Source organism: Macrotis lagotis, chromosome X, assembly GCF_037893015.1.
Source record: "Macrotis lagotis isolate mMagLag1 chromosome X, bilby.v1.9.chrom.fasta, whole genome shotgun sequence".
Classification (NCBI taxonomy): domain Eukaryota; kingdom Metazoa; phylum Chordata; class Mammalia; order Peramelemorphia; family Peramelidae; genus Macrotis; species Macrotis lagotis.
This window is the reverse complement of record NC_133666.1, coordinates 655,321,095-655,346,729: the sequence shown is the minus strand read 5'-3', so window position 1 is coordinate 655,346,729 and position 25,635 is coordinate 655,321,095. Positions and strand designations below refer to the sequence as shown.

Below are 25,635 nucleotides of genomic sequence, written 5' to 3'. Positions count from 1 at the left end.
GACACTGATGCAATAGTAGAGAATGTTAGTCTTACTATCATACCTTGACCTCATTCATTCCAAGACTATCTGCCTCTTTAGGGTTGCCTTTTATACACCTCTCTCCTCTATCTTCTGGTGCAACCAGCTCACAGGCACCATTGAGATGGGGTTACTGGAGGCAGTATGATGGAGTGTAAATAACAATGACTCTTGAAGTCAAAAGACCTGTGTTCAGATTCTGCCTTGCATATTTCCTATCTGGATGAACTTCAAGTCACTTAACTCACAGGTGCTTCATTTTCTTCCTGTGTAAGGTGGATTTGGATGAGAGGGGCTCTGATGTCCCTTTTATGACAATTTTAGCTGTTTTTGAGCTGAAAGTATCCCACAATTTGGACTCATATGAGATCAGGGAGAGTATATTAATGTTAATAATTGTTAGTGATGAGCGGGATCCTTAAAATAACTGAGTTCCATTTTCCCAACTTGATCTGACAGGTGACTTTGGACAAATTATTCACCATCTCTGGGCTTCGGTTCCTCATCTTTAAAATAAAGGTGTTTTACCCCATGGCCTTTAAGGTTTCTTTCTGGTTCTAGCTTTGTGATTCTAGGATGTTCTTCTTATTCATTCCTGGGTCTACCTAATTATTTGTTTTGCTCATCCAGGATGAACAGACCATTTAACTCAATGGAATAATCTGGATGATATGCTTGTCCTTTGTAGATTGCTTGGTTAATCTCTTTAGAGTGACCAAGGATTCCATTGAGATGCTGTTGGTGGTATTCATATTGAAACAGCTAGAGAATCTCCCTATTTCCAGAGTAGAAGTGTCCAATGTAGCCTTCAAAATCCATTCATGTGGCATTATTACATTTTATTATTATACTTCTTGGTAATATGGGTTACATTGTAGTCATAAAAGAATATTAAATTCTATATGTAACCCTTGGCAAGCTTTTGTGGGTGAGCCAGCCAAGAAGAGCTAAAAGATTGTCTGTCCATGCTCTAGAGGATCCTTCTATTTGGAATTGGTGAAAAATATTATAAAAGTGGCAAACATCCTGAGTGGGCCTGTTTCCCTATAATTGTGCCTTACTTAATAATGGTAGCTAGCTAGTGTAATGGGTAGAGTATCAGACTTTGAGTCAGGAAGTCTTGAGTTCAAATTCTACCTCAGACAAGTTGTAGGACTTGGGCAAGTCCCTTTAATCACTTTTCCCATTTCCTTATCTGTAAAATAGGGTTAATAAAAGCAACAATTGGGGCGGCTAGGTGGCACAGTGGAGAGAGCACTGGCCCTGGAGTCAGGAGGACCTGAGTTCAAATCCAACCTCAGACGCTTAATAATTACCTAGCTGTGTGGCCTTGGGCAAGCCATTTAACCCCATTGCCTTGCAAAAAAAAAAAAAAAACAACTAAAAAAAGCAACAATGTTCCAGGATGATGGTGAGGATCAAATGAGAATAATAAAGTGCTTAGCCACCGTATCTGGCATCTTGCAGTTATCCCTTTCATATTGTAAGAGTCAGGGATGTGGCACCCTTTTCATCTGGAAAATCCCTGTAAGAGTTTTGGCCCTCCCTTTATACCATAGAAGAAATCTGAATTACTAGAGCATTGAAAGATAAAATGTGTTGATATGCAGCATTATAAATTTAGAGTTTCTAAACCTTTTCTATGTCATCTGCTGGCTTTTGTGTGTATTCTGTGACTTCTGCAAAACTCTCCCCCCAAATTATTCCCATTTAATTTTTTATGCTGGCCTGTGATGTATCAAAACCATGAGGGGGGAAAGCCTAATATATTTTTGCAAGGCAATGGTGTTAAGAGGCTTGCCCAAGGCCACACAGCTAGGTGATTTATTAAGTGTCTGAGGCTGGATTTGAACTCAGGTCCTCCTGACTCCAGGGCCAGTGCTCTATCCATTGCACCACCTAGCCTAATATGGAAAGTCCTAATATGGAGGAGATGACTATTTTATCAATCAGAGGACCATAGAACAAAGTTCTCTTGTGGTTATACCTTGGTGAAGGCCTTAGGACACTCATTTTCCTCAGCCCAGTCAGATGGTCTTTTGGCTTCAACAAACAATCACAATGAGAGCCTGTATTTTTTTTTAAAACACTTTCTAATTAAGGGTTTGACTATAAAGATGTGATCTGCTGAAGAAAATTATCTGTAAGAACCCACCTATTTCCTTTTCATCTTTTTATCAAGGAGACTGTTGATATGTGTTGAAGAGCAGTCTTATTAAGATTCCATAGAGATGAGAAAGTGGATCCATGGATTAGTAAATCCTGATGGCTTTTTTGTATTTTAATGCCATCTGGATTTTTTTTTCCATTCCTTTGGAGTCTTTTGCTCTTTGGGATATCTTGAAAATTGATCCCTTTTCTATGAAGAAATCAAAACTCTAAATTAGAGATATGAAAATGAAAACAACTTTGAAATATCTTCCACCTATCAGATTGATTAAAATGATAGAAAGGGAAAGTGACATGTTGGAGAGGATGTGAGAAAATTGGTACACTAATTCACTGTTGGTGGGACTGTGAACTGATCCAACCATTGTGGAGACAATCCTTAATTATGTCCAAAGAGTTAGAAAACTGTATATACCAGTCATATCAGCAATATTAGGTCTGTTTCCCAAGGTGATTAAGGAAAAAGGAAAAGAACCTCTATGTTTAAAAATATTTATAGCTACTTTCTTTGTGGTGGCAAAGAATTGGAAACAGGGGATATCTATGAATTGGGAAATGGCTAAAGTTGTAGCATATGATTGTGATCCAATACTATTGTATTCAAAATGAACTGATTTTAGGAAAAAAAGTAAAACAATGTGAAATAGAAATGAATGGGTTGAAATTAATGTTGAGCTGTGTATATGGAAATGTTCTTTTTATCTATGTATTTAAGTTTAAAGTGAATTAAAAAAATTTAAAAAGAAAAAATTGATCCCTTGAGTACTTTAAAAATGATATTCTCTATATGTATTTAGACAAAATCAATTAAATTTTCCAGCACAGTGTCTGGTTCATAGTAAGGCACTTAATACTTGATTCCACTTCCTGACTTAATTTTCCTTAGTGCCATTTCCATTTCCTCCTAGAGCACTTTAGAGAATCAGATATAAGTTTTTTTTTTATTGTTACTGTTTTTCTAGACCTTTAATGCCACTGTTTTGGGGACAATCTCCATACAGTTTACTAATTGAATTGTCAAGGACATTGAGGGCTTAAAACAGTTAAAGACTTACTCAGAGTCAGTTGGCTAGTATGTGTTCAAGGCAGGACTCAAATCAGTTCTCTCTATTATGAAGGCCAGTTCTCTATTTACCACTCTAAATTATCTCTTTTTTTAAAAAAAAAAAATTATTTTTATTTTAGGTTTTTGCAGGCAAATGGGGTTAAGTGGCTTGCCCAAGGTCACACAGCTAGGTAATTATTTAAGTGTCTGAGACCAGATTTAAACTCAGGTCTTCCTGACTGCAAGGTCAGTGCTCTATCCATGGCACCACCTAGCTTCTCTAAGTTTTTAGATTTTGTTAAAATGTGGTGGTTCCATTGTCACCAGTGACTAGACTGTCATGAAATTCCTAGAAGATTTATTCAATTTCCCATCTGCTATCTTTCTAGGTTAATCTAGAAATCTATCTGTCTGAGGAAACAAAACTGTCACTCTTTGCATATGATAAGATATTATATTTAGAAAATTCTAGAGAATCAACTAAAAAACTATTTGAAATTAGTAACAACTTTACTAAAGTTGCAGGATCCAAAATAAACCCACATATATCATCAGCATTTCTATATATTACCAACAAAGTATAGCAGCGAGAGATAAAAAAGAGAAATTCTATTTAAAATAAGAATATAAGTCATTCCTCAATTGATAAATAGTCGAAGTACATAAACAGGCAGTTTTCAGACAAAGAAATCAAAGCTTTAAATAGCTATAAACAGTCATGTGAAAAAATGCTCTAAATCACTACTGATTAGGGAATTGCAAATTAAAGCAACTCTGAGGTCCCATCTCACACCTATCAGACTGACTAATATGACAAAAAAAGGAAAATGACAAAATGTTGGAGGGGATGAGGGAAAATTAATACACAAATGCACTGCTGATGGTGCTATGAAGTGATCTAACAATTCTGACAAGCATTTAGAACTATGCTCAAAGACCTATAAAACTGTGCAATATACCCTTCGATCCAGGAATATCATTGTGAAGTTTATATCGCCCCAAAATCAAAGAAAAGGTAAAGGAAGCTACATGTACAAAAATATTTATAATAACAACTTTTTGTAGTAGCTAAGAATTGAATATTAAAGAGATGCCCCTCAATTGGGGAATGGCTAAATAAGCTGTGATATATGATTGCAATAGCGTATTATTGTGCTATAAGAAATGACAAGCAGGATGACTTCAGAAAAATCTGGACTTAATGAACTGATACAAAGTGAAGTGAAGAGAGCCAGGAGAAAGTTATACACAATAACAAAAATATCATTCCATGCATTGTGAATGACAACTATTCTCATCAATACAATGATCCAAGACAATCCCAAAGGACTAATAATAAAGCATTCTCTGCCTGAAGCTTGCTATTTTTCACTTTAATTTTTTTTTAATTCTAGTCTTGTACAAAATGGCTAAGATGGAAATGTTTTACATAATTGTACATGTATAACTGTGTGGGGAAAAATCCACTTAAAAAATATAGAGACTCCTCTTAGCAAGAAAAGAAAGTTTATTTTGGCTTTTCTCTAGAAAAGGGCATACTCCAAGTCTCAGAAAGGCAGTGAAGATCAAGGAGCTGCCCTGAATTGACAGTCAAGTAAGATTATATGGCCTAACTCGATCCCTTCCTCCTTCCTATCATCTCTCTCTCTGTCGACTCATTGGTTAGTCTTCAGAGTTACATTCTACTTGTGAAAATCTACCCCAGCTACAAAGAATGAAAGGTTTTCATAAAATATTACCTCACCATCCAGATGGTGAGAATAACCTTCAGGATTATAACTATTTTATTGAAGTAATAATGTAACTTGTCTTGGAATGCAAGGTCTAGGAAGTCTACTTATCATCAAACAAGAGGAGTCTTAGGAGCTTTGTTGGAATGCAAGGTTTTTCTCAAGGGAACAGTCTACTGTTCTCCCAGTTAAGATAGTTTTATCATCAAATTGGTGACTAACTAAAAATGCAAGGTCTCTCAGGAAGTAATCCACTGCTCCCCCACCCCCCCAACAGAGTTGGGAGGGTGCCTGGCTTGGAATGCAAGGTCTCTCTCCCTCTTTCTTCTAAGAATAGTCTGAGTAATTGTCTTTGTTTTAATGATTTTTAACTCTGAGAGGACTTCACTAGGAATAAGAGGTAATATTCCACTCATAACCTATATCTGACTGCTTACTATCTCAGGGAGAGGGAAGAGGATAGAATTTGGAATTTTAAAACTTTAAATAAAAATGTTAATAAGAAAATATACTTGTCTTTCTATACTAACTTATAAAAAAATTGCCAAACTTTCACTTGTTTTCCCTGCTTCTTTTCCCTGTTTTCTGAGACAACAGTACTCATAATCTCCAGTCTGTCAACCTCTGTTCCTGCCCCCCACTCAATATTTTCCTAATGAATTTGTAACCTGGTTTCTGGGTTCTTTGGCTTCCTTGTTGTGGTGATTGATTTACATTGGTTAAACTTTAAAAAGAAATGTTCATAATGAAAATCAATATCTTTGATTTCATCCATTTTCCATTTTTTAGTTGAGAGCTTATTTTTATAGTTTTAAGTTGTCATAATGTACATGGTATCTTTTCAACTTTATCCTTTCTTCTAATTTTGACCTTTACTCTATCTCACTATAGATCTTTATCTGGAAGAGGTCATCTAGTTCAACTCTCTCACTTTACAGGTGAGGAAATGGAGGCCTAAGTAGGTTAAAGGACTTAATCATTCAGGTAAACAGTGTCAGTGGATACACTATTTGATTTGGAAATAACTCCCTCAGTGTTAGGTTCTGTCTTCTGTTAGATTCTTTTCTTCCCTATTTCCTTCCTTTCCTTTCCTTCTCTTCCCTTCCTTCTTTCCTTCCTTGTTCTGTACAGTATTCTCTATAACTATGCTCTTTCTTGGTGAGGTGGAGTCAGGAAGACTCCTCTTACTGGTTCAAATCTGGACTCAGACATTCACTAGCTAAGTAACCCTGGACACTTTTTGTTAGCTTCAGTTTCCTCATCTGTCAAATGAGCTGGAGAAGGAAATGGCAAACTATTCCAGTATGTCTGCCAAGATAATCCCAAATGGGATCACAAAGAGTAGGACACAACTGAACAATAGAATACTCCTTTCTCCTCTTCTGGATGATGTACTAGGTTTTCTTCTCTTTCATTTCTTAGTCCTCAATCATAATATCCAATATCCTTCCCCTAGGTCCATCTTCATGCTGGTTTGGTTTTGAAAGATCTCAAGTTCTCCACAGAATTCCTCTCCTCCTTTGTCCTCTATGGCAAAGATTAGTTCGCAAGCTCCAACTATTCCTGGTGGTCCTTTTGCCATTCAGATGGTTCTAGAGGAGAAAGTGAAGTGGGTGACTTGGCATAGCACCCCCTCCACTCAAATCCCAATTCACACGCTTGTTATGGTGTCAACTCCCTGATGGCACATTTGCTTTCGAGGAATGAAAGAAAGCTACAGCTACAACTCAATAGGAACCTCCCCCTCCCTCCAAGGCAGATGATTCAATTTCCCATGAAATTGTGTTTATTATTATCCTCCAGTGGATTGAAGGCTGGCCTTGGAGTCAGGAAGGCCCAAATACAAATCCAGCCTCTGATACTAGCTTCGGGACCCTGACAGGTTCCTCATGTCAGCCTCTGTTTCCTCAGTTGTAAAATGGGGATGATAACATCGTACAAAATTGTGAGGATCAAATGAAGTTAATATTTGTAAAAAAATTCTAGCATTTAGAAATGCATGTTTCCTATGCTGTTGAGTCTCTGATTACATCAAATGAGCTAATCTAGATGAAATACTTTTGAAATCTTAAAACCCTTTAAATTCTATGTAGGTGTGTGTGCGTTTCTGGTTAGTTTGCTCAGTGGTAGCCTATCAGTTTCCTGATCCTTGCTCATGTACAGAACATCAATCCTCAAAGTCATGTTCATGGGATGTGTAGAGAGCTGTTGGGTCTGGAGCACGGTGAATACAAGTTTGGGATGGGGTCGAGTCCTGAGTTTGAGTCTGGTCTCAGACAGTAAGTCTGTGAGCCTGAGCAAGTAGTTTCACCTCCTGCCTCAGTTTCCTCATTTGTAAAACGAGCTGGGGAAGGAGATGCCAAAGACCAGCGCATCTCTGCCAGGTGGCCCGGCATGTGGCAGCGGGGCCGCACCGGCGGACGCCTCTGAAGGTAGGACAGCCGCCCTGACTCAGCGCCCCGGTCCCGGATTTTGCTCCAGTCTCTGGGGGAGCAGCAGGGGACACAGGATTGGGGGCCCCCTTCTGTTTTAAGGTCTGAAGAATGAGGAGCCCCTCAGGCACGTACTCTGTGTGCCTCACCGTGCGGCTGGGGACCAGGCCCGGAGGAGCTCTGGGGGGTCGTCAGGGACAGAGGGCAGGCAGGGCCTGGGGCCTCGGGTCGGCCGGGGGTGGGCTGGGGCCCCTCTCGCGGGTCTTCTAATGGAGTTCCGGGCAGTAAGTAAGGGTCACAAAGTGTAAAGCGCAGAATCTGAACCCAGGGCCTCTCGATTGGGGTTCATGCCCCCCCCCCGGCTGTGGCCCCCAGCTGGCACGGGGGGCACGAGGCGCTGGGCGCCGGGGCCGGGGCGCTGCGGGGCCTGGGGGCGCCGGGAGGAGGAGGAGGAGGAGGAGCGGGCCCGCGGGGCCTGGGCCCAGGACTCGTGGCCCGCCCCGAGGTGGCCTCCAGGGCCCCGGCTGGCCCGGGGCGGGGGGGGGGGGGGGGGGGCGGGGGCGGCGGGGGCGGGGCGGGGGGGGGCCGCGCGGGCCGGGCGGGGGCGGGGCGGGGGGGCCGCGCGGGCGGGGGCAGGGCCTCGGGGGCGGGGCGGGGGCCGCGCGGGCGGGGCGGGGGCAGGGCCTCGGGGGCGGGGGCCGCGCGGGCGGGGGCAGGGCCGCGGGGGCGGGGCGGGGGCCGCGCGGGCGGGGCGGGGGCCGCGCGGGCGGGGGCAGGGCCGGAGGCAGCGGGGCCGGGGGGCGGCTCCCGGCGCGGCGAGGTCGGCCAGGACAAAGGAGTCGCCGCGCTCCAGGAAGCGGCTCCTCTCCCCCGGCCCGGCGCCGGCCCCTCCCCCCGGGGGCCCCTGCACCGGTGGGCGGCGTCGGCGGCGGGAGGGGGGGGCGGGGGCCGGAGCTCGGGGCCCGGAGGGCGCCGGCGGGGGGGGGGCAGCACGTGGGGAGGGGCCGGCGCCGGCGGGGGGGCAGCAGCACGTGGGGGGGGCCGGCGCCGGCGGGGGGGGCAGCACGTGGGGGGGGGCCGGCGCCGGCGGGGGGGGCAGCACGTGGGGGGGCCGGCGCCGGGGCCAGCGCGGGGGGCGGGGCGGGGCCTGCGCGGGGCGGGGCGGGGGCCAGGGGCCGGCGGCGGGGGAGGGGCAGGGGCCGCGGAGTCTGGAGCGCCGGCGCCGCCCGCGCTGCTCGGACGGGCTGCGGGTCGCGCTGACCCTGTCGGAGCCGGCCCCGCCCCCACCGCGGACGGAGGCCAGCGCGGCGGCCCGCGGCCGGACTACAAGTCCCAGCGGCTCCCGCCCGGCCCGGCCCGGCCCGACTCGGCTCGGCTCGGCTCGGCTCGGCTCGGCCCGGCCCGGCCCGGCCCGGCCCGGCTCGGCTCGGCTCGGCTCGGCTCGGGCGGCGGCGGCGGCCGAGGCCGGAGCCCCGGAGCCCCGGAGCGGGTCGCGGTGAGTGTGGGCTCCGGGCGGGGTGGGGGAGGGGCGGGCCGCGCCTGCCGTTTCCCCCGCGCCCCCCGCGCCCCCCGGCTCCGCCCGGCCCGGGGCTTCCCGCGCAGGCTGGGGGGGGGGAGGCCCCGCGGGCGGGCCCGGCTCGGCCTCCGGGCCCCGAAGGCGGGGGGGGGGGGGCGGGCGCCCCAGGCTCGGGCCTGCCGCCCCCCGCGGGGCCCCGCTCGGGGAGGGGGGCTGCCGCCCGCACCGGGGCCCCGCGCCTCCCTTTCCCCGCCCCCCCTGAGCCCGACTCTCCTTTCTTGGCCAGAGCCTCGTCCTCCAGGCCCGATGGAGAGAGGGGCGGTGAAGCCGCGGGGCCGGGCCCCCAGGGAGACCCCGGACAGCGACAAAGAAGACACTTGCGTCTCCAACCCCTTTGCAGGTGAGGGGTGGGAGGGCCTCGGGGCGGGAGGGGGCGGCCGCCCCCCGTGGGGCCGGGGAGCCCGTCCTGATAGAGTGACCTTGGGCAAGTCCCTCTCCTCCCCGGGCCCCGGGAGGGCTTTGGCCCGGATCGCCACCCTGCGAGCCCGCAGTTCAGGCCACCCGGGGAGGGAGGGAGAGCCCCGTCCTGGTCGGGCTCCTGACGATCCTTTCTCTTCTTCCCACAGATGTGGTGGACAGCCCAGTCCCAGATAGAGCCCCGAGTCCAGAGGGCTCTCTGGATAATACTCCCAGTCCCGAAGGTCCCTTCCCTGGCCCAGACAGGACCCCCACCCCCGAGGGCCGCTTCCCCACACCGGAGGGTGCCCCTTCCCCGGCCAGCCCCAGTACCAGTCCTGGTCCCGAGGGCCACAAGGGCTTTACCTATTCTCCCAAAGGTCTCCCTGACCCAGATGGTGCCCCTACCTCTACTCAGTCTGGTCTCCCAGGCCAGGACAGCAACTTCAGCACCGGGGCCCTCCTCCCTGGGCTCGAAGGCCTCGTCCCTGGGCAGGATGGTACCCCGGGTCTGGCAAACCTAGCTCCAGGGGCAGCGGGCTCAGGCAGCGCCCCTCGGCCACCCAGCCCGCCTCGGCCCTTCCACTGCCCGGACTGTGGGCGTTCCTTCCGTCGAAGCTCGGGGCTGAGCCAGCACCGTCGTACGCACAGTGGGGAGAAGCCATATCGATGCCCTGACTGCGGCAAGTCTTTCAGCCACGGGGCCACGCTGGCCCAGCACCGCGGCACGCACACCGGTGCTCGCCCCTACCAATGTAGCGCCTGCGGCAAGGCCTTTGGCTGGCGCTCCACGCTGTTGAAGCACCGCAGCAGCCACAGTGGCGAGAAGCCACACTTGTGCCCACGATGCGGCAAGGCTTTCAGCCACGGTTCGCTGCTAGCCCAGCACCTGCGCACCCACGGCGGTGCCCGCCCGCACAAGTGTCCGGTCTGCGGCAAGGGTTTCGGGCAGGGCTCTGGCCTGCTTAAACACCTACGTACGCACACAGGTGAGAGGCCCTATTCCTGTCCCCAGTGTGGCAAGGCTTTTGGGCAGAGCTCGGCTCTCTTACAGCACCAACGCACACATACAGCTGAGCGCCCCTATCGCTGCCCACACTGCTCCAAGGCCTTTGGCCAGAGCTCCAACTTGCAGCACCATCTGCGTACACACACTGGCGAGCGGCCTTATGCCTGCCCGCACTGCTCCAAGGCTTTTGGCCAGAGTTCCGCCCTCCTGCAGCACCTCCACGTGCATTCTGGCGAACGCCCCTATCGTTGCCGGATCTGTGGCAAGGGCTTCGGCCAGGCTTCCAGTCTCACCAAGCATCGACGGGTGCACGAGGGCGCCCAGAGTGGCATCTATGATGGCGTCCCGGCAGGGCTCTTTGAGGGGATGCAGAATCATGTCTTTGAGGGCAGACAGGCATCTGTCTTTGAAACTCTTCAGGAGAATATCTACAAGGACATCCAGGAGAGTACTCAGGGAAACATCTATCAGAATGTCCAAAATGAAGTCTATGAGGTGGTCCATGATGATACTTACGAGGAAATGCAGGAAGGTGTGCACGAAAATGCCCAGGATAACGTTTTCCAAGGGATCCGTGAAGATGTCTACAAGGGTGCCCGGAACGATGCTTACGATGGCGTACCAGAAGATATGAATAAAGATGTCCAGGACGGTGTCTATGGGGGTGATGGAGACGAAGTCTACGAGCGAGTCCAGGATGATATCTACAAGGGCATCCAAGAGGTTGACAAAGAGGGAATCCGGGAGACCTCTGCAGGGGTGCCCTCCACCCTGCCTCCTACTGGTGATGAGGATAATGAAGATGACTTTGGTGGTGGTGGCTATAGTGAAGAATTTGATGATGATGCCACCTTTAGAGGTGGTGACTATGGTGATGAGGACAATGAAGATGACTATGGTGGTGGTAACTATGGTGAATTCAATGATGGTGCCACCTTTAGAGGTGCTGACTATGGTGATGAATTTGATGAGGATGCCACCTTTAGAGGAGGTGACTATGGTGATGAAATTGATGATGATGCCACCTTTGGAGGTGGCGAAATGGATGATGATGCCACCTTTGGAGGCGGTGACATGGATGATGATGCCACTTTTCGAGGTGGTAACTGTAGCGATGAATATGATGATGATGCCACCTATGAAGGTGGTGCTGGTGATGTCGATGGTGTCGACAACAGTGATAGTAATGATGGAGATTATTGAAGTTCTCTGGTGTAGGGCCCAACTGGGGAACAAGGGGAAGAGGCAGTTCTAGGGCCTGAGGGATGAGGGCAGGATTAGGGGGGAGGGTGGGTGGGGTTGGGTGGGTGGGTCAGGGAGCCTGATGGCTGTAGTTTTGGGAAGTGGGCCTGGGGTGGGAGGGGAAATCTGGCAATGGGGTCGAGGCATGTACTGTCTGAGGCTCATGGTGTTAGTAAAATCCTCCCACTAATGTCTTGTGGGTCCTTGTTGTGGCTGTGTCCAGATGCGCTGTCTCTGCTTTTGTCTTTCTCTGCCTGTTTTTTAGCCTCTTTTATTTTTTTCTGCCTTTTTTTCTTACTCATGTTTTTCCTGGGTCCGTCTCTGTCTCTCCCCTCCCTTAGTATCTTGTGTTCTTACAGTCTGGGGGTGGGAAAGTCCTTCCCATTGAAGATTTGGGGTCTCAGCCCTTGAGGCTCTCAGCCACTTTAGCTTGGCTCAGAACTAGTCACAGCAGAGATCCCTGAGATGCACTAACAATGAAGACCCCCACCCCCCCTTTGCTTTAGTAGGTTATTTTCTGGCTCGATTGGAGCCGGTTGACCCGACCCGTGGTACTTGTGTGCATGGGCACACAGGGCTGGGTGTTGCCGCTAAGATCTCAGGGCATCCGCTCCAGAGGGGTCCCGGGAAGGAACCCCCCAAGCTTTACCTCCCGCCCCTCCTGATCTCTCCCCAAGCCCCAAGCTCCCCGGGCCGCTGGCAGATTCCAGGGGTTCCAAGGTTGGGCCGGAAGTCAAAGACCGCCCGGGGCCCGAGGATCAGGGTCGGGGGTGGGGGCGGACGGAGGGCGCGGCGGCACACGCCTCCCGCTGGGACACTGGTGGGCCTGAACAAAAGCGTGCGCGCCGCTGCTACACGTGTGTGCGCCCCTGCACGCATGACGCGGAGGCCCGCGCGAAACGGACCGGGGCCCGACACACGTGGGCCCGGGGCTGGCAGCGCACGCGTGGCCGTGCAGACACGTGGAGGGCCCCGGATCGAGACGTGCACGTAGGACGCGCACACGCGCTCGGGCGGAGAAAGCAACGACCTCCATCTCGCCAGCCTCGGCGACAAGGGCGCGGGGTGGCCCCGCCCACCCCGGTCACGGGAGGCGGCGCGCGCGTCACGTGCGGGGCCTCCATGACACTTCCGCTGCGCAGGCGGAAGGGGCGGGGCGGGCGGTGGGCCTGGACTTCCGCGTCACGTGCGGGGGCGGGGTCTGAGTCAGCTGACGCGGCGGGTTTGAAGGGGCGCCGGAGGCAGCCTCCGGACCCGGGAGTCGTCTTCCCCGGCCCGGCCCGGGCCCGGGCCCGGCATGGCGGACCCCGCGGGCCGGAGCGGCTCAGGTAAGGGGCGCGGGGGGAGCAGGAGCCCCGAAGGGGTGGTCGGGGAGGGTCCCCCGCGAGCCGGCGGTTACCCTGCGCCTGCAGCATGCTGAGCCCCGGAGCGGGGCCCATGTGAACCAGAGGGCCTGGGGGCTGCGGGGGGCGGGCCCGAGACACCTGCGCAGCCCCGCCCCCGGGGGCTCGACCTCTGACCTCTGGCCGCCGCACGTGCACTTCCCGCGCCGCGCACCCCCACCAAGGCCCAAGCTGCCTGTGCCTGGCCCCCCCGGAGCCCACCCCAGCCAGCCCCCGTAGGGATGGACTGTGCCCAGTGGGGCAGAGTTGAGACTTGACAGGCTCCCTCTCCGCAGAAGCTCCCCTGTACTTGCCCTCCCCTAAAGGGACTAGCAGAGTGTGTAGACAGTGCAGTAGCCAAAATGATGAGGTTAAAGAAGGGATCCCCGCAAAGTACCCCAGGAACATCTGAAGAGGACAAAACACGTCCAGTGGCATCACGAAAAGCTCTAAACTAGTTTACGCCTGAGCTGATGATCAAAAGAAGACAAAGATCTTGAAAAACTGAGATGGGGATTGCCTTCTGGGTGAGGGTAGAACCTTCACATACACCTGTGGATGAAGCAAGGTGTGTTGTCTGGTTTGGATGGGGTGTGGAGTCTTTCAGGAGAAAAAAATAGGACATCAGGCTTTACTGGGTGGTTGGAACTAGATCACAGAGGAACTTAAATCCCAGAACAGAGATCTCTAGATCTATTATCATCTGCAGACTGATGGAATACTTTCCAGAAGATTTAAAAATTTTAAAAAGTTTTTGAAGGAGCTAAACTTCAGTTTGAAATGAGTAAAAGTAAAGTTGTGATTTAAAGTCTGGTCACATTGGCAGATTTCCCAAAATTTATTTACATTTTGGGATCTGTGGACCTCACTTTTAAACAATTCTGTCCTAGAGAGAGCTGCTTAAGATTCCTTCTGAGTCGAAGAATGACACTGTCCAGTTTGTGTTTTAGGAAGATTATTCTGACAACCGAGAATAAAAGCAGAAAGTCTTGAAGGAGGGAGATGAATTGATGCTGGGTGAATGGAGAAAAGGGGATTGTGAGAGGAGTATTAGAGGAACGATTTAAGGATTTTTTTTTTCTAATTGAGGGAGGAGGAAAGGAAAACTTTTCCTTTCAACCACAACTTTTAAGGTTCTGAAGCTGGAGCACTCAAAGGACAGCGTGTCATCCACACAAATAGGGAAACTGGGAATAGTGAAGAGGTTAGGGGGAAATAGGACTTCAATTTTAGATGTACTGAATTTGAATTGCCAACAGGATCTCCAGGCTGAGATGTTCAGCAAGCAGTTGAAAATGCAGCACTGGATCTCCAGATTTGAGAATCTTTGGTGGAAAGGGGATAATTGAATTCAAGAGAGCAGATGAGATCACCAAAGCAGACAGTGGAGAGGAAGTAAGAAGGCTCTGGACAGAACACTTTTGGGTGACACCGGTACTTAGAGTATGGGAGAAGGATAGTGGACCAACCCAGAGACTGAGCACCACTCAGACAGGAAGAGGAGATGTAAGGGAAGCAGCAGTACAAGGAAGGAGAAGATGATCAACAGTCATGGCTTAAGTCATGTATGAAGGAGATGATTCAAAGGTGTACCACCTTGTAAATGCTTATAAACAAAGGATTTTAAGGGGTTTTAGGTAGAATTGGAATGTATTCTAGTCAGATGTCACAGTCTGCAAAAACCAGAGGCTAATGACATTGCTGGTTTAACCAGAATGTCATTGGGGAAAGGAAGGAATATGAAATTAACCTGGAAAATCCCAACTCAAGCCCTCTCTACTACTCCCTCCCTTCCTCTCAGCAGAGAGGACCTTGGCTTGCACTTCACTGACTGGCTGTCCATTTGGAGGTCCCACCATCTTTTAAGAGACTCTGAGGAAGAAGTGTTTCTTCTTACTAAGTCAAACCTTCTCCAGTACTTGTTTTTATCTTTTATCCCAACACCTGCTGGGCTTTTCAGTCTCTTCACTTGTGTCTCACTATCTGCTGACTTCCCTGCTGTCTACAGATATCCCGGGTCTTCCCACCTCTCAGTTCACCCCACAGTCCTCTCTTAAACTGTTTCCTATAGCTCTTCCCTTTCTCAGCCAGAATCTTTAAAAAAAAAAAAACAACCACTTTTCTCTTTGCCTTTATCTCCCTTACTCACTGCTCAACCCTCTCCAGTCTGGAATCCCCTCTCTGACTTTGGGACCAGACTTGACTGCTGAATCTGAGGTTCGTTTCTTGGTCCTTGCTCTTCTTGACCTCTGGCAGCATGGCTGTTTCATGCTGGTGGTCACTCCCTCTGGAGTATTCTATTCTCCCTTGGCTTTGGAGAGCCTCCTCTTTGTTCAGTTACTCCTTTTACTCATATTGATGCCTCTCATTTTTAACATTACCTGGACTCTGAATATTCCCTTCTCTGAAGTCCACTGAGGCATCCCTAGAAAGACAAAAGGCAGCAGAACGAACAGAACAGCACCTTTGCCATGTTTCACATGTGCAATATATGGCATACTTGTAGCCACTCCAACCTGGAAAGAAAGGGGGGGTGGGGGTGGGGCAGGGAAGAGCCTGTTTTCATAAATCTTCTCAACTCTGAGACTAAACTAGCTCTAGATTTGTGTCCTTTGAGTTTCTAGCTTGGTTGTCTTTTCCATCTTGACATTTTTTCTTTTGGCAATCTTGGATTCATATATTATCTGTATATAATTGGCTTCCAGATCTATCATCTAGGCCTAACCTCTCTCCTGTAATTGCCCTATTGGACGTTTTTAATTGGATAGCTTATAAGCATCTCAAACCCCAGCATGTCCACAATAGAAATCATTAACCTTTCCCCAAATCTACCTTTCCTCCATTTTTCTTTATTTCTATTGGGGACACTACTGTTCTTTTAGTCACTTAAGGTCTGAAACCTTGGAATCATCCTCCACTTTTTCCTCTTTCTCCAATATCTGATCAATTTTGAAGTCTTAATTTCTTTTTCAGTTATCAAACATTATTCCCCTTTTTTTCCTGTCTCCCCATCTGCCATTGAGTTGGGTGGAAACTTCAAAACAAAACTGCAACTCTTATAACAAATATGCAGTCAATCAAGGAAACTTCCTATATTAGGCAAGTCCAGAAACGTGTGACTCATTTTGCTTCTCTGTAAAAAATAGGTAGCATTCTCCATCAGTCTTTTGGAATCATAGATTGTTATTTCATTCAACAGAGTTCTCAAGTTGCAAAATTATTAAATTACGGTATTGGTCATATAAATTATTCTAATTTTGATCATTTTAATCTACCTCAGTTTATACAAGTCTTCCAGGTTTCTTTGAAATGGCTCCTTTAATCATTTCTTACATTATACCATAACTTGTTCAACTACTCCCTCAATTGAAGGATACTGCCTTGATTTCCAGTTCTTTGCCACTACCAAAAGAGCTGCTCTAAATATTTTTGGAGATAGAGGATACTTTCCTCCTTTGATCTCTTTGGGGGTGGGTGTTATTGTAAGCAGTTGTGGTGTGCCTATTGTGATAGCTCTTTGGACAGAGTTTGAAATTGCTCTACTAAGGATTTTACTGCTTCTTTTTCTGAAGCCTCTCCAACATTTGTCTTTTTTCCTTTTCATCAATGTGACCAATCTAATGGGCATGAACTGAAAATTCAGAGTTGCTTTAACTTGCATTTCTCTAATTGTTAGTGATTTGGAGCATTTTTTTTTTGTCATGACCATAGATAGCTTGGATTTCTTCCTTCAAGAATTGCTTAATCATATCCTTTGACTGATATAGGTAGCATTTATAATATAACAACAGGTAGCATTTATGTATCACTTTAAGGACTGCAAAGTTCTTTACATATATTATCTTATCCAACAATCCTGTGAGGGGATGTTGTTATTATCCCTGTTTTACAGAGGAGAAAACTGAGGCAAAAAGAGGTGACATGACTTGTACAGGTTACACATCTAGAAAATATTTAAGGTGGGATTTGAACTCAGCTTCCTGGTTCCAGGTTCAATTCTCTGTCCACTCTGCCATCTTGCTGTACTTTATACCATTTGATGAAAAATCCTTCCTATTATTACACATTTGAAAATTTCCTTATATATCTTGAAAATGAAATCTTTGGTGGAGACACAGATTTTACCCCCAATTATCAGGTATCATCTTGTTGATTCTAAGATTATATTGCATCCTCTCCTCTCCTCTTCTCTCACAAGGTGACCTCTAGATTTTCCACTCATCACCTCTCCTAGCCTATCACCTTCACTTATTGAGCTGCTGCCTTGGAGTTTGCCACATTCGCATCTGTCTCTCACTTCTGGGCCTTTGCAGAGGTACTGGAATGAAACAAAATACTTCCTTCTCTGTTGAGCATTTAAAATTCCCTTTCCAGTCATACTTCACATTCCTTCCCTTCCTGGGCCCTATGATCCAGCCAGACTGGGCTGCTTCCTGTCTGTCTGTCTATCTCTAGGTTCCTTGCCTTTGAACATACCCTCTGCAAAGTCCAGAGTGCCCTCTGCCCCTTAGACTCCTCGGTTCCCCTCTGAACTCCACTCCAATGCTGCCTCCTGGATTCCTCCAGTCTGTCTCAGTTGTTGACTCTTCGTGTTGCCCCCAATAAAAAGGTAGGATGGGCCCATATTGTAAAAACCTTTTAGTGCTAAGTGAAGGGATTAGCTGCATTAGGGAGCCCCTCAAATTGCATTCAGGGTTATGTATGAAGAATATGATTTGGCAGCTGTGTCAAGAGCATTGGGATAGGGGAGAGCCTGGAAGCTGAGAAACCAGAAAAGACCCTCATGTAGCTGTCTTGAAGGGAAGGGCATGGGGAAATGGAGACCAAGGAAAAAGTGCCAGAGCTGCCAGAGCAAGGACTGGCTTCTGCCTCTCTTTAGCAATTGGTCTGCTACATAGTAGGTGTTTGATTAAATGTGGGTTGTTTGGGTGGTGAGGGAATAAGACAATGAGTGGAAATGGCCCTTTTTAGGAATTTAGTATTGAGAAGGCCTGATATTTTGGGACACAGATTCCCAGCAATGACACCCCCGCCCCTTCCCTGGGAGTTCCTCCCAACTAAGGCCTTGTCTGCTTGTGTAGTAGCCAGGTTGGCTCACCAAGCCCCCATGACTTCAAATGGAGATGCTTGTTGTGTTTTCTTTATATTTCCTACTTAGTTCTGAGGGAAAATGATTTCTAAATCTTAAAGCATTTTGGACATGAGAGTTGTTACTATTGCTGTTACTTAGCAGGAGGGTGACTTCAGTAAGGCCAGTTTTCAGTAACTGAGATGTAACATTGGCTCTCAGGGCTGCTGGGAAGGACCAAGAGATTATCTACTCCGAAAAAGCCAGCCTGGAGGGTTAAATGTGATGAGAAGCATTTAAGTATTTCCTGGATTTGGGAAGGAGAAGGTTCTTTCTCTTACAGTCCTGAAAAGGATCCTGGGGAATTTAGTTAAGTTGGGCTGAGCTGGACAAGATGGCAAATCTGAGCGTCCTTTTATGTTTAGATGCTCATCAAAGATACCTTTAAAAACAGGGCTGATTCTTTCATTTTATTGTAAAAAAACCCCAATTTATTTCAATCAATGAAAATTCAATTTCTCTCCCTTTTCCCTCTCTCCTTTTCCAACCCTGTAGAGAAATAAATATTAATTATTTACACATATGTACAGTGAAACAAAATAAACTCCCTCAGTGGCCATGCCCTCAAATATACACCTCAGTCATCACTGTAATCTCTTACAGGAAGTGGACAGTGTGTCGTTTTATCATGAGACCTCTGGAGTTGTGCTTGGTCAATGCATTGATCAAAGTTCTTTCAAAGTTGTTTATCTTTTGGTAATGTTGTTACTGTAAAAACTGATTTGGTTGTTCTGCTCACTTCCTTTGTATCAGTTCATGCAGTTTGTACTTAGTTTCTCTGATAGGTCCCCATCATCATTTTTTATAGCATCATAGTATTCCATCACATTCATATATCATAACCTGGTTAACCTTTGCTCAATTCAAAGGTACTCCCTCAGTTTCCATTTTATTGGTGCCACATATAAAAATATTTTTGTGCTCAGTTCATTTTCTTCTTTGTTTACTCTTTTTGGGGCTTAGATCTGATACTGGTTTTATTGGTTTGTAGAATTTTCTTATAATTAATATCTTTTCAAACTACTTTCTAGACTGACTAGACTAATACATTATTTTCCTACAGTCCCTTTGGCATTTGTTATTTTTCTTTTTTGTTAACTTTGCCAGGCTGAGGGGGACAGCTAGGTGGCACAGTAGATAGAGCTCCAGCCCTGGAGTCAAGAGGACCTGAGTTCAAATCCAGCCTCAGATACTTAATTACCTAGCTGTGTGGCCTTGGGCAAGTCACTTAACCCCATTGCCTTATATAAATAAAAATTTTTTAAAAAACTGCCAGGCTGAATGGGTATGAGGTGGATCTTGGAAGTTTATAAAATTTGCATTTTTCTCATTATTAATGATTTAGTACATTTTTTCATGTAGCTTTTGATAGCTTGGATTTCTTACTTTAGAAAGTACTTTGTGACTATCAGTGGGGGAATGTAGAGTCACAGTCTCTAAGGGCCTTTTCCCTCCAACCCTAGAGCAAGCACCATTGCTTCGTTCCAGCTCTGGGTCTGGCTATGGGTCCCAAGGAGATTCCCTGCCTGTCACCGAGGAAGAAGACCTGCGCCGGCGTCTCAAGTACTTCTTTATGAGTCCCTGTGACAAGTTCCGGGCCAAGGGTCGGAAGCCATTCAAGCTGATGCTGCAGGTTGCCAAGATCCTCATCGTCACCATCCAGGTGTCCTGATGGCTTCCTAAGGGTAATGGGAGTAGAGTTGGCTCTCAAGGCAGGGGAAGAGAGAAAGAGAAGGCTGCTCCAAGTTCTTCCCCTCACTCTTAGCCCTGGTGAAGGCCTAATTTTCAGAACTTGGTCACCCCCTCTCACCTTTTTCCTAGGGCCCTTCTTCTCTTGTGAGTGAAGGGACTTGTTTCTCTTCTGCCTTTGCCCTGCTCCCTCTTCATCTAGGACTAAAAGGAAATGTAGTTGTCTTTGGGACAGAAGTTGTACTTTGAGACTTAAGAGATGTGAAGTCAGAGTCACAGCATTTGGGGGAGCTCCATCTTAGTGGCAACCCTGGCATCCTCTTCTTTGCCCCTCTCCTTGCAGCTCATCCTGTTTGGACTCAGTAACCAGATTGTGGTGATGTTTCGAGAGGAGAATACAGTGGCTTTCAAACATCTCTTCCTCAAGGATTATACAGATGGGGCTGATGATAGCTATGCTGTCTACACTCAGGCTGACCTCAATGAGTCCATCGTCTTTGCTGTGGACCAGGTAGGGGTATATGGAATGTTGAAAGAAATCAGTCTCTGGGATTGGGACAGGGACAGAGCTCAGGGTGGAGGGGTAATGATTCCTTTCCCTCCTATTCCTGCCCACTTGTTTGCCACCTACCAGTACTTGCGGATCCCTGAGCAGTCCCTGGGCAGATATGCCTATGTGCCTGGTGGGGGCGGCCCTGGGGCAAACGGCTCGGCCCTAGCATTGTGCCAACAGTATTATCGCCATGGGCACATCGACCCTGCCAACGACACCTTCAACATCGATCCTATGGTGATCACTGGTTAGTATGGGGATGTGGATGTGATGGGTAGAGGGAAGGAGAAAGGCTGAGACTGAAATGGGCCCTTTCAGGAATACCTTTGGGGCCTCCCCAGGAACATTCTGGACCTGCCCACACTCTTCTTCTTTCACCTGAATTTTACTCTCTTGGATTTCCCCCTCCTTTCCTTTTTTCCATTCTTTGGAACTCAGCTTGATCTCTTCAGTGTTTAGAGATTTTTCCTCTGCTGATAATCCTGAGAGCTCTCATTTCTCATTTATTGTGAGGCTTACAAAGCACTTTGCTCAGACAATCCTATGAGGGACAAGCTATAGGGATGAGTCTTCCCCATTTTACAGAGAGGGAAAATGAGGCACAGTGAGATTGGATGAGCTATTTCCCAGGGTTACTCAGTTATTAAATGGCAAAGTTAGAACTTGAACCCGTGGCCTATGTCCTCAAATTCAACTTTCTTTTCATTCTAGCCATCTTCTTTTGGTCTATTTGAATCTCAGAACCAATGCCCCTGGGGGCCTCAGCACACAGAGCTTGAGTTGCTGGCTAGCCAGTGCTAGACTCTGGAAGCCTGGAGGCTATTCTCTGACTGGGACACAGAGGGGCCTCACTGTTCGCACACTTTCTCCTCAGATTGCATCAGGGTGGACCCTGCAGAGCGGTACCCTCTGCCCCCAGACGAGGAGATACTTTTCTCCTCATCACGAGGCAGTAGCTACAAGAACTTCACACTCAAGTTTCACAAGTACTGGACTCCCTGATCTCTATTCCTCTCTCTGTGCTCCTTCTCTCCCCCAACTGCACTTTCTGCACCTCCTTTCTGTGGGTCTGTGGAATGAGCTTCCTAATTGTATTCATCTGCTACCCCCTCCTCTTCCAACAAGGGACACTAGGGGAAGGGAGACAACTGTGGCTGACTCCAGCCACAGATAGACTTCCTCAAAATTAGGTCAGGAAGCAACACTTGCCAAGTCAGCATTGACCCCTTCCTCCCCTCCCCAAGTCCAGTAGAGAAGTGGGGCCCCCAGGCTTTCCCAGGCAGCCAGGAGGACATCCTCCCTCACCTCCTCCCTCCCCTCCAGGCTGATCAACGTGACAATCCGTTTCCAGCTCAAGACCATCAACCTGCAGACCATTATCAACAATGAAATCCCAGACTGTTACACCTTCACCATCCTGGTGAGCACTGGGGCTCAAAGGCATGCCAAGAGGGAGGCAGCCCCTTCACTCTGGGTGGGAGGCTGCAGAGACTTGCTGACTTGGAGCTTGAAAGGGGCTGGCCAGAGTAGGCTTTGAGGACATTAGGGGAAGGGTAGCCCTTGGTTGGACAGAATTACAGGTAGGGGAGACAGCTGGAGCCTTGTGTGCGTCAAGGAAAGGGAAGAGATTGGCCTGGTTTAATGTTAGTGTTGGAACTTGGAGGCAGCAGAATAGAGTTTCCTGGAGGGCCAAGGTTCAGTGCAGTCCCTGCTCTTGCCTAGTTGTGTGGCCTTGGGCACATCCCTTACTTTCTCTAAGCCTCCCTCATGGTTCTCTCCAGAATGAGAAGTTTGGCATGGATGATCTGGGTAGGCCCTTCCAGGTCTGCTTTAGGATTCTGTGTCTGCCTCCCAGAACCACAGTCAGGAGGGAAGAGATCCTTGGAAGGAGGTGGGAAGCTGACTATGGAGGGTCTCAGAGGTCAACATGAGGTGTCTGAAACTCTGGCCTGTGGGAGAAATTCCTTAAAAGTTAATATAGGGGCGGCTAGGTGGCGCAGTGGATAAAGTACCAGTCCTGGAGTCAGGAGTACCTGGGTTCAAATCCGGTCTCAGACACTTAATAATTACCTAGCTATGTGGCCTTGGGCAAGCCACTTAACCCCATTTGCCTTGCAAAAAAAACAAAACTAAAAATTAATATAGAACCCCTTTGAAGGGGGGGCAGTGACCCCCTCCCCCTGAACTTGACCCTGACAAGCTTGTCTGATCCTTTTGGGCCCGCCTCTTCCTTTTAACATTGACACTGGCGATGCTTTCACTTCCTGCCTCACAAGTTTGTGTTGAGGGAGCACTTGACTGAGACCATCTATTGGGGTGTTGAGGCAGGTGGACCTGGGTCATCCTCATTCAGCCAGAGAGAAAGAAGCTCTGAGAAGTCCTCCAGAGCTAGACCCTACAATGGGGGTGGGGGGGGGGTGAAGCCCTCTCCCTACCCCTTTGCTGAAGCTGGGGTGGGCCATGTCCTTGTTTCCTGGGGCCAGGATGGGTGGGTTTTATTGTTCTTTTCATGTCTCTGTTTGCCATCAGAGTGGGCTCTGATCCTCACTAGCCATATGACCCTGGGGCAAGTCACTTAACAAACTTTTGTTAGTCTTGGTTTCTTCGGTTGTAGAATGGAACTAATAACAAAACTTGTCTCCCAGGGATGTTGTGAGGACCAAGTGTGATAATAATTGTCATGGGCCTAGCCCAGGGTCTGTCATGACTATTCTAGACTCGCTTTTTGCATTCTGAATTAGCTGGCACAGTCTTAACATTTCTGGGCAAATGATAATATTTTGTTTTACCCTTAGATTACGTTTGACAACAAAGCCCACAGTGGGCGAGTTCCTATCAGCTTAGTGACCAGTGCCCACATCCAAGAATGTAAACATCCCAGCGTCTTTGGGCACGGTAAGCCTGGAGACCCCTTCCTTCTCCCTCTATCTCCCTAAGTCATCGCTTTGACTTCCCATGCTCCACCATCTTTTCTCCAGGAGACAATCGGTTTCGCCTGTTCTTCGACGTGGTGGTGATTCTGACCTGTGCCCTGTCCTTCCTGCTCTGTGCTCGGTCCCTGTTGCGGGGTTTCCTGTTGCAAACTGTGAGATTTAGGATTATATCCCTTTTTTCCTTCTCCCTAAGTGATGCTGCCTTCTGGTGCCCAAGGTCTTGGGCCCACAGCAAAGAAAACTGGGAGGGAGTGAGTCCAGAGGTCTTGGGTGGCATTTTGAAGGGTTTCTCCCCATCCCCCAGGAGTTTGCCCGATTCCTCCATCACCGCCAAGGTCATGCCTTGAGCCTGTGGGAGCGACTGGAGTTTGTAAATGGCTGGTACATCCTTCTTGTAGCCAGTGACGTCCTCACTATATCTGGCACGATCATGAAGATCGGCATTGAGGCCAAGGTGGGCTGGAGGACACAGCCTCCCAGTCTCTAGAGATTGAGGGTGGGGGGAGAAGTGTCCCTAGGATATGGGAGGTCATATGGGGAGGAGGGGAGGTTTGGGTCTGTCCTCTGCCTCAGGAAGTGAGCTGAGGGCTGGGGGGGGGGGTTGAAACCTTGGGCTCCATGACTGCTCCCAGGGGGGCCCCAGTGGTCCACACTGTCCTCAAAGTAGGCCTTGACAAATCTACAAGGAGGCCATGGTCTAGGGTGAAAGACCTCTTTTCCCCTTTGTGGGGCCCAGCTTCTCTCTGGAGCCGTTTCAAGGTAGGACTGCTACTGACCCCGTGGTCAGTCTCTCCTTTTCCAAGCCTTAGCTGGCATCCCCAAGAAATGTTTTTTTGTTCTTTTTCTGTAAAAACCCCACCTGTCTTTCTCATCCTTTTGCTTTGATTTCCATGCTTGGGAGGTCATACCCCTCTGGTGTCACTGTGTGGCCCTCCCTCCCTGGCCCTGCATCTTTTCTCTGTCTCTGTGCATGTCCTCTGGGATTCTGAGGTAGCAACACCCCTCTTGTGGTGCCCTCCCACCTCTGGGCACTGCCCCGTCCCCTCTGACTCTGCTCTTTATCCTCAAGTCCACAAGTAAAAGCACACCCGCAAGCACCCACTCACACAGCGCAGGATGGGGGCCAAGTGAGGACACACCTGCTGATGGGCTCCCTGTGCCCCCAGAACCTGGCCAGCTATGACGTCTGCAGCATCCTGCTGGGCACCTCCACTCTGCTGGTCTGGGTCGGAGTGATCCGCTACCTTACTTTCTTCCATAAATACAATGTAAGCCCGGACCCTGCCGCCTGCCCTGCCCTCTCCCCGTGGCAGCCTTGGCCTCCCTGTCTCGAAGGGGGGGCCGGGGCTGGCAGGGGCTTGGGGTGGCCTTGACGTGCGGCCCCCTCTCAGATCCTCATCGCCACCCTCCGAGTGGCCCTGCCCAGCGTCATGCGCTTCTGCTGCTGTGTGGCCGTCATCTACCTGGGCTACTGCTTCTGCGGCTGGATCGTGCTGGGGCCCTACCACGTGAAGGTGCGGGGCGGCGGGCACGGGCGGCGGGCGGGCACGGGCGGCGGGCACGGGGCAGCCCGCGGGGGGGGCCGGGGCGCGAGGCCTCGCCGGCCCCAGCCCCGTCCGCCGCCCGCAGTTCCGCTCGCTGTCCATGGTGTCCGAGTGCCTCTTCTCGCTCATCAACGGGGACGACATGTTCGTGACGTTCGCGGCCATGCAGGCGCACGGCGGCCTGGTGTGGCTCTTCTCGCAGCTCTACCTCTACTCCTTCATCAGCCTCTTCATCTACATGGTGCTCAGCCTCTTCATCGCGCTCATCACCGGCTCCTACGAGACCATCAAGGTGGGCGGCGGGCCGGGGCCGGGCGGCGGGCAGGGGCCGGGGCCGGGGCCGGGCGGCGGGCAGGGGCCGGGGCCGGGGCCGGGCCGGGCCGCCCCGCGCCGCCGCCCCTGACCCTTGGCCGCCTGTCCCCGCAGCAGCAGCGGGCCGAGGCGGAGGCGCAGGGCAGCCGGCTGCAGGCCTACATCGCGCAGTGCCAGGACAGCCCCGCCTCGGGCAAGTTCCGCCGCGGCAGCGGCTCCGCCTGCGGCCTGCTGTGCTGCTGCTGCGCCAGGTACGGGCCGGGCGGGGGGCGCGGGGCGCGGGGCCCGGGGCCCGGGGTCCGGGGCCCGGGGTTAGGGCCCCGCCCCGACCGCGCCTCTGCTTCTCCCCAGGGACCCCCCGCAGGAGCGCGCTCTGCTGGTGAACTGACCGCCGGGAGGCGCCGGGGTGTTAGCCCCTCGTGGGGGCGCGCCGGGCCGGACGCGCCCGGAGCCTTATTTATGGTTTTAAGATGG

At 49.8% G+C, this 25,635-nt stretch overlaps 1 protein-coding gene and 1 long non-coding RNA gene across 4 annotated transcripts in view; one reads left to right on the top strand and one right to left on the bottom strand.

Annotated features, from left to right (window-relative positions):
- LOC141501278 (uncharacterized) overlaps positions 1–10,110 on the bottom strand; it is a 14,380-nt gene extending 4,270 nt beyond the window's left edge. Inside the window, exons 1-2 of the long non-coding RNA XR_012472193.1 lie at positions 9,778–10,110; positions 2,177–6,557 (exon numbers count right to left, since the gene is read on the bottom strand). This is a non-coding gene — a long non-coding RNA (uncharacterized LOC141501278). The remainder of the gene's footprint in view (positions 1–2,176; positions 6,558–9,777) is intronic.
- Positions 8,155–25,635, top strand: MCOLN1 (mucolipin TRP cation channel 1). Of its 3 annotated transcripts, none has more exons than XM_074205116.1 (16): positions 8,155–8,309; positions 9,200–9,313; positions 9,540–10,358; positions 19,594–19,793; positions 20,163–20,330; positions 20,454–20,619; positions 21,247–21,358; positions 21,696–21,792; positions 23,168–23,267; positions 23,351–23,457; positions 23,610–23,759; positions 24,472–24,573; positions 24,697–24,819; positions 24,935–25,141; positions 25,276–25,412; positions 25,513–25,635. In XM_074205116.1, exons 2-16 carry the CDS (start codon positions 9,220–9,222, stop codon positions 25,547–25,549), a joined length of 2,619 nt encoding a protein of 872 aa, XP_074061217.1. In that variant the 5' UTR covers positions 8,155–8,309; positions 9,200–9,219; the 3' UTR covers positions 25,550–25,635. The 3 variants fall into 3 exon arrangements, with proteins under 3 accessions (XP_074061217.1, XP_074061219.1, XP_074061218.1); XM_074205118.1 differs by lacking the exon at positions 8,155–8,309 and adding an exon at positions 8,674–8,892; XM_074205117.1 differs by lacking the exon at positions 8,155–8,309 and adding an exon at positions 8,783–8,892 and having other exon boundaries at positions 25,279–25,412.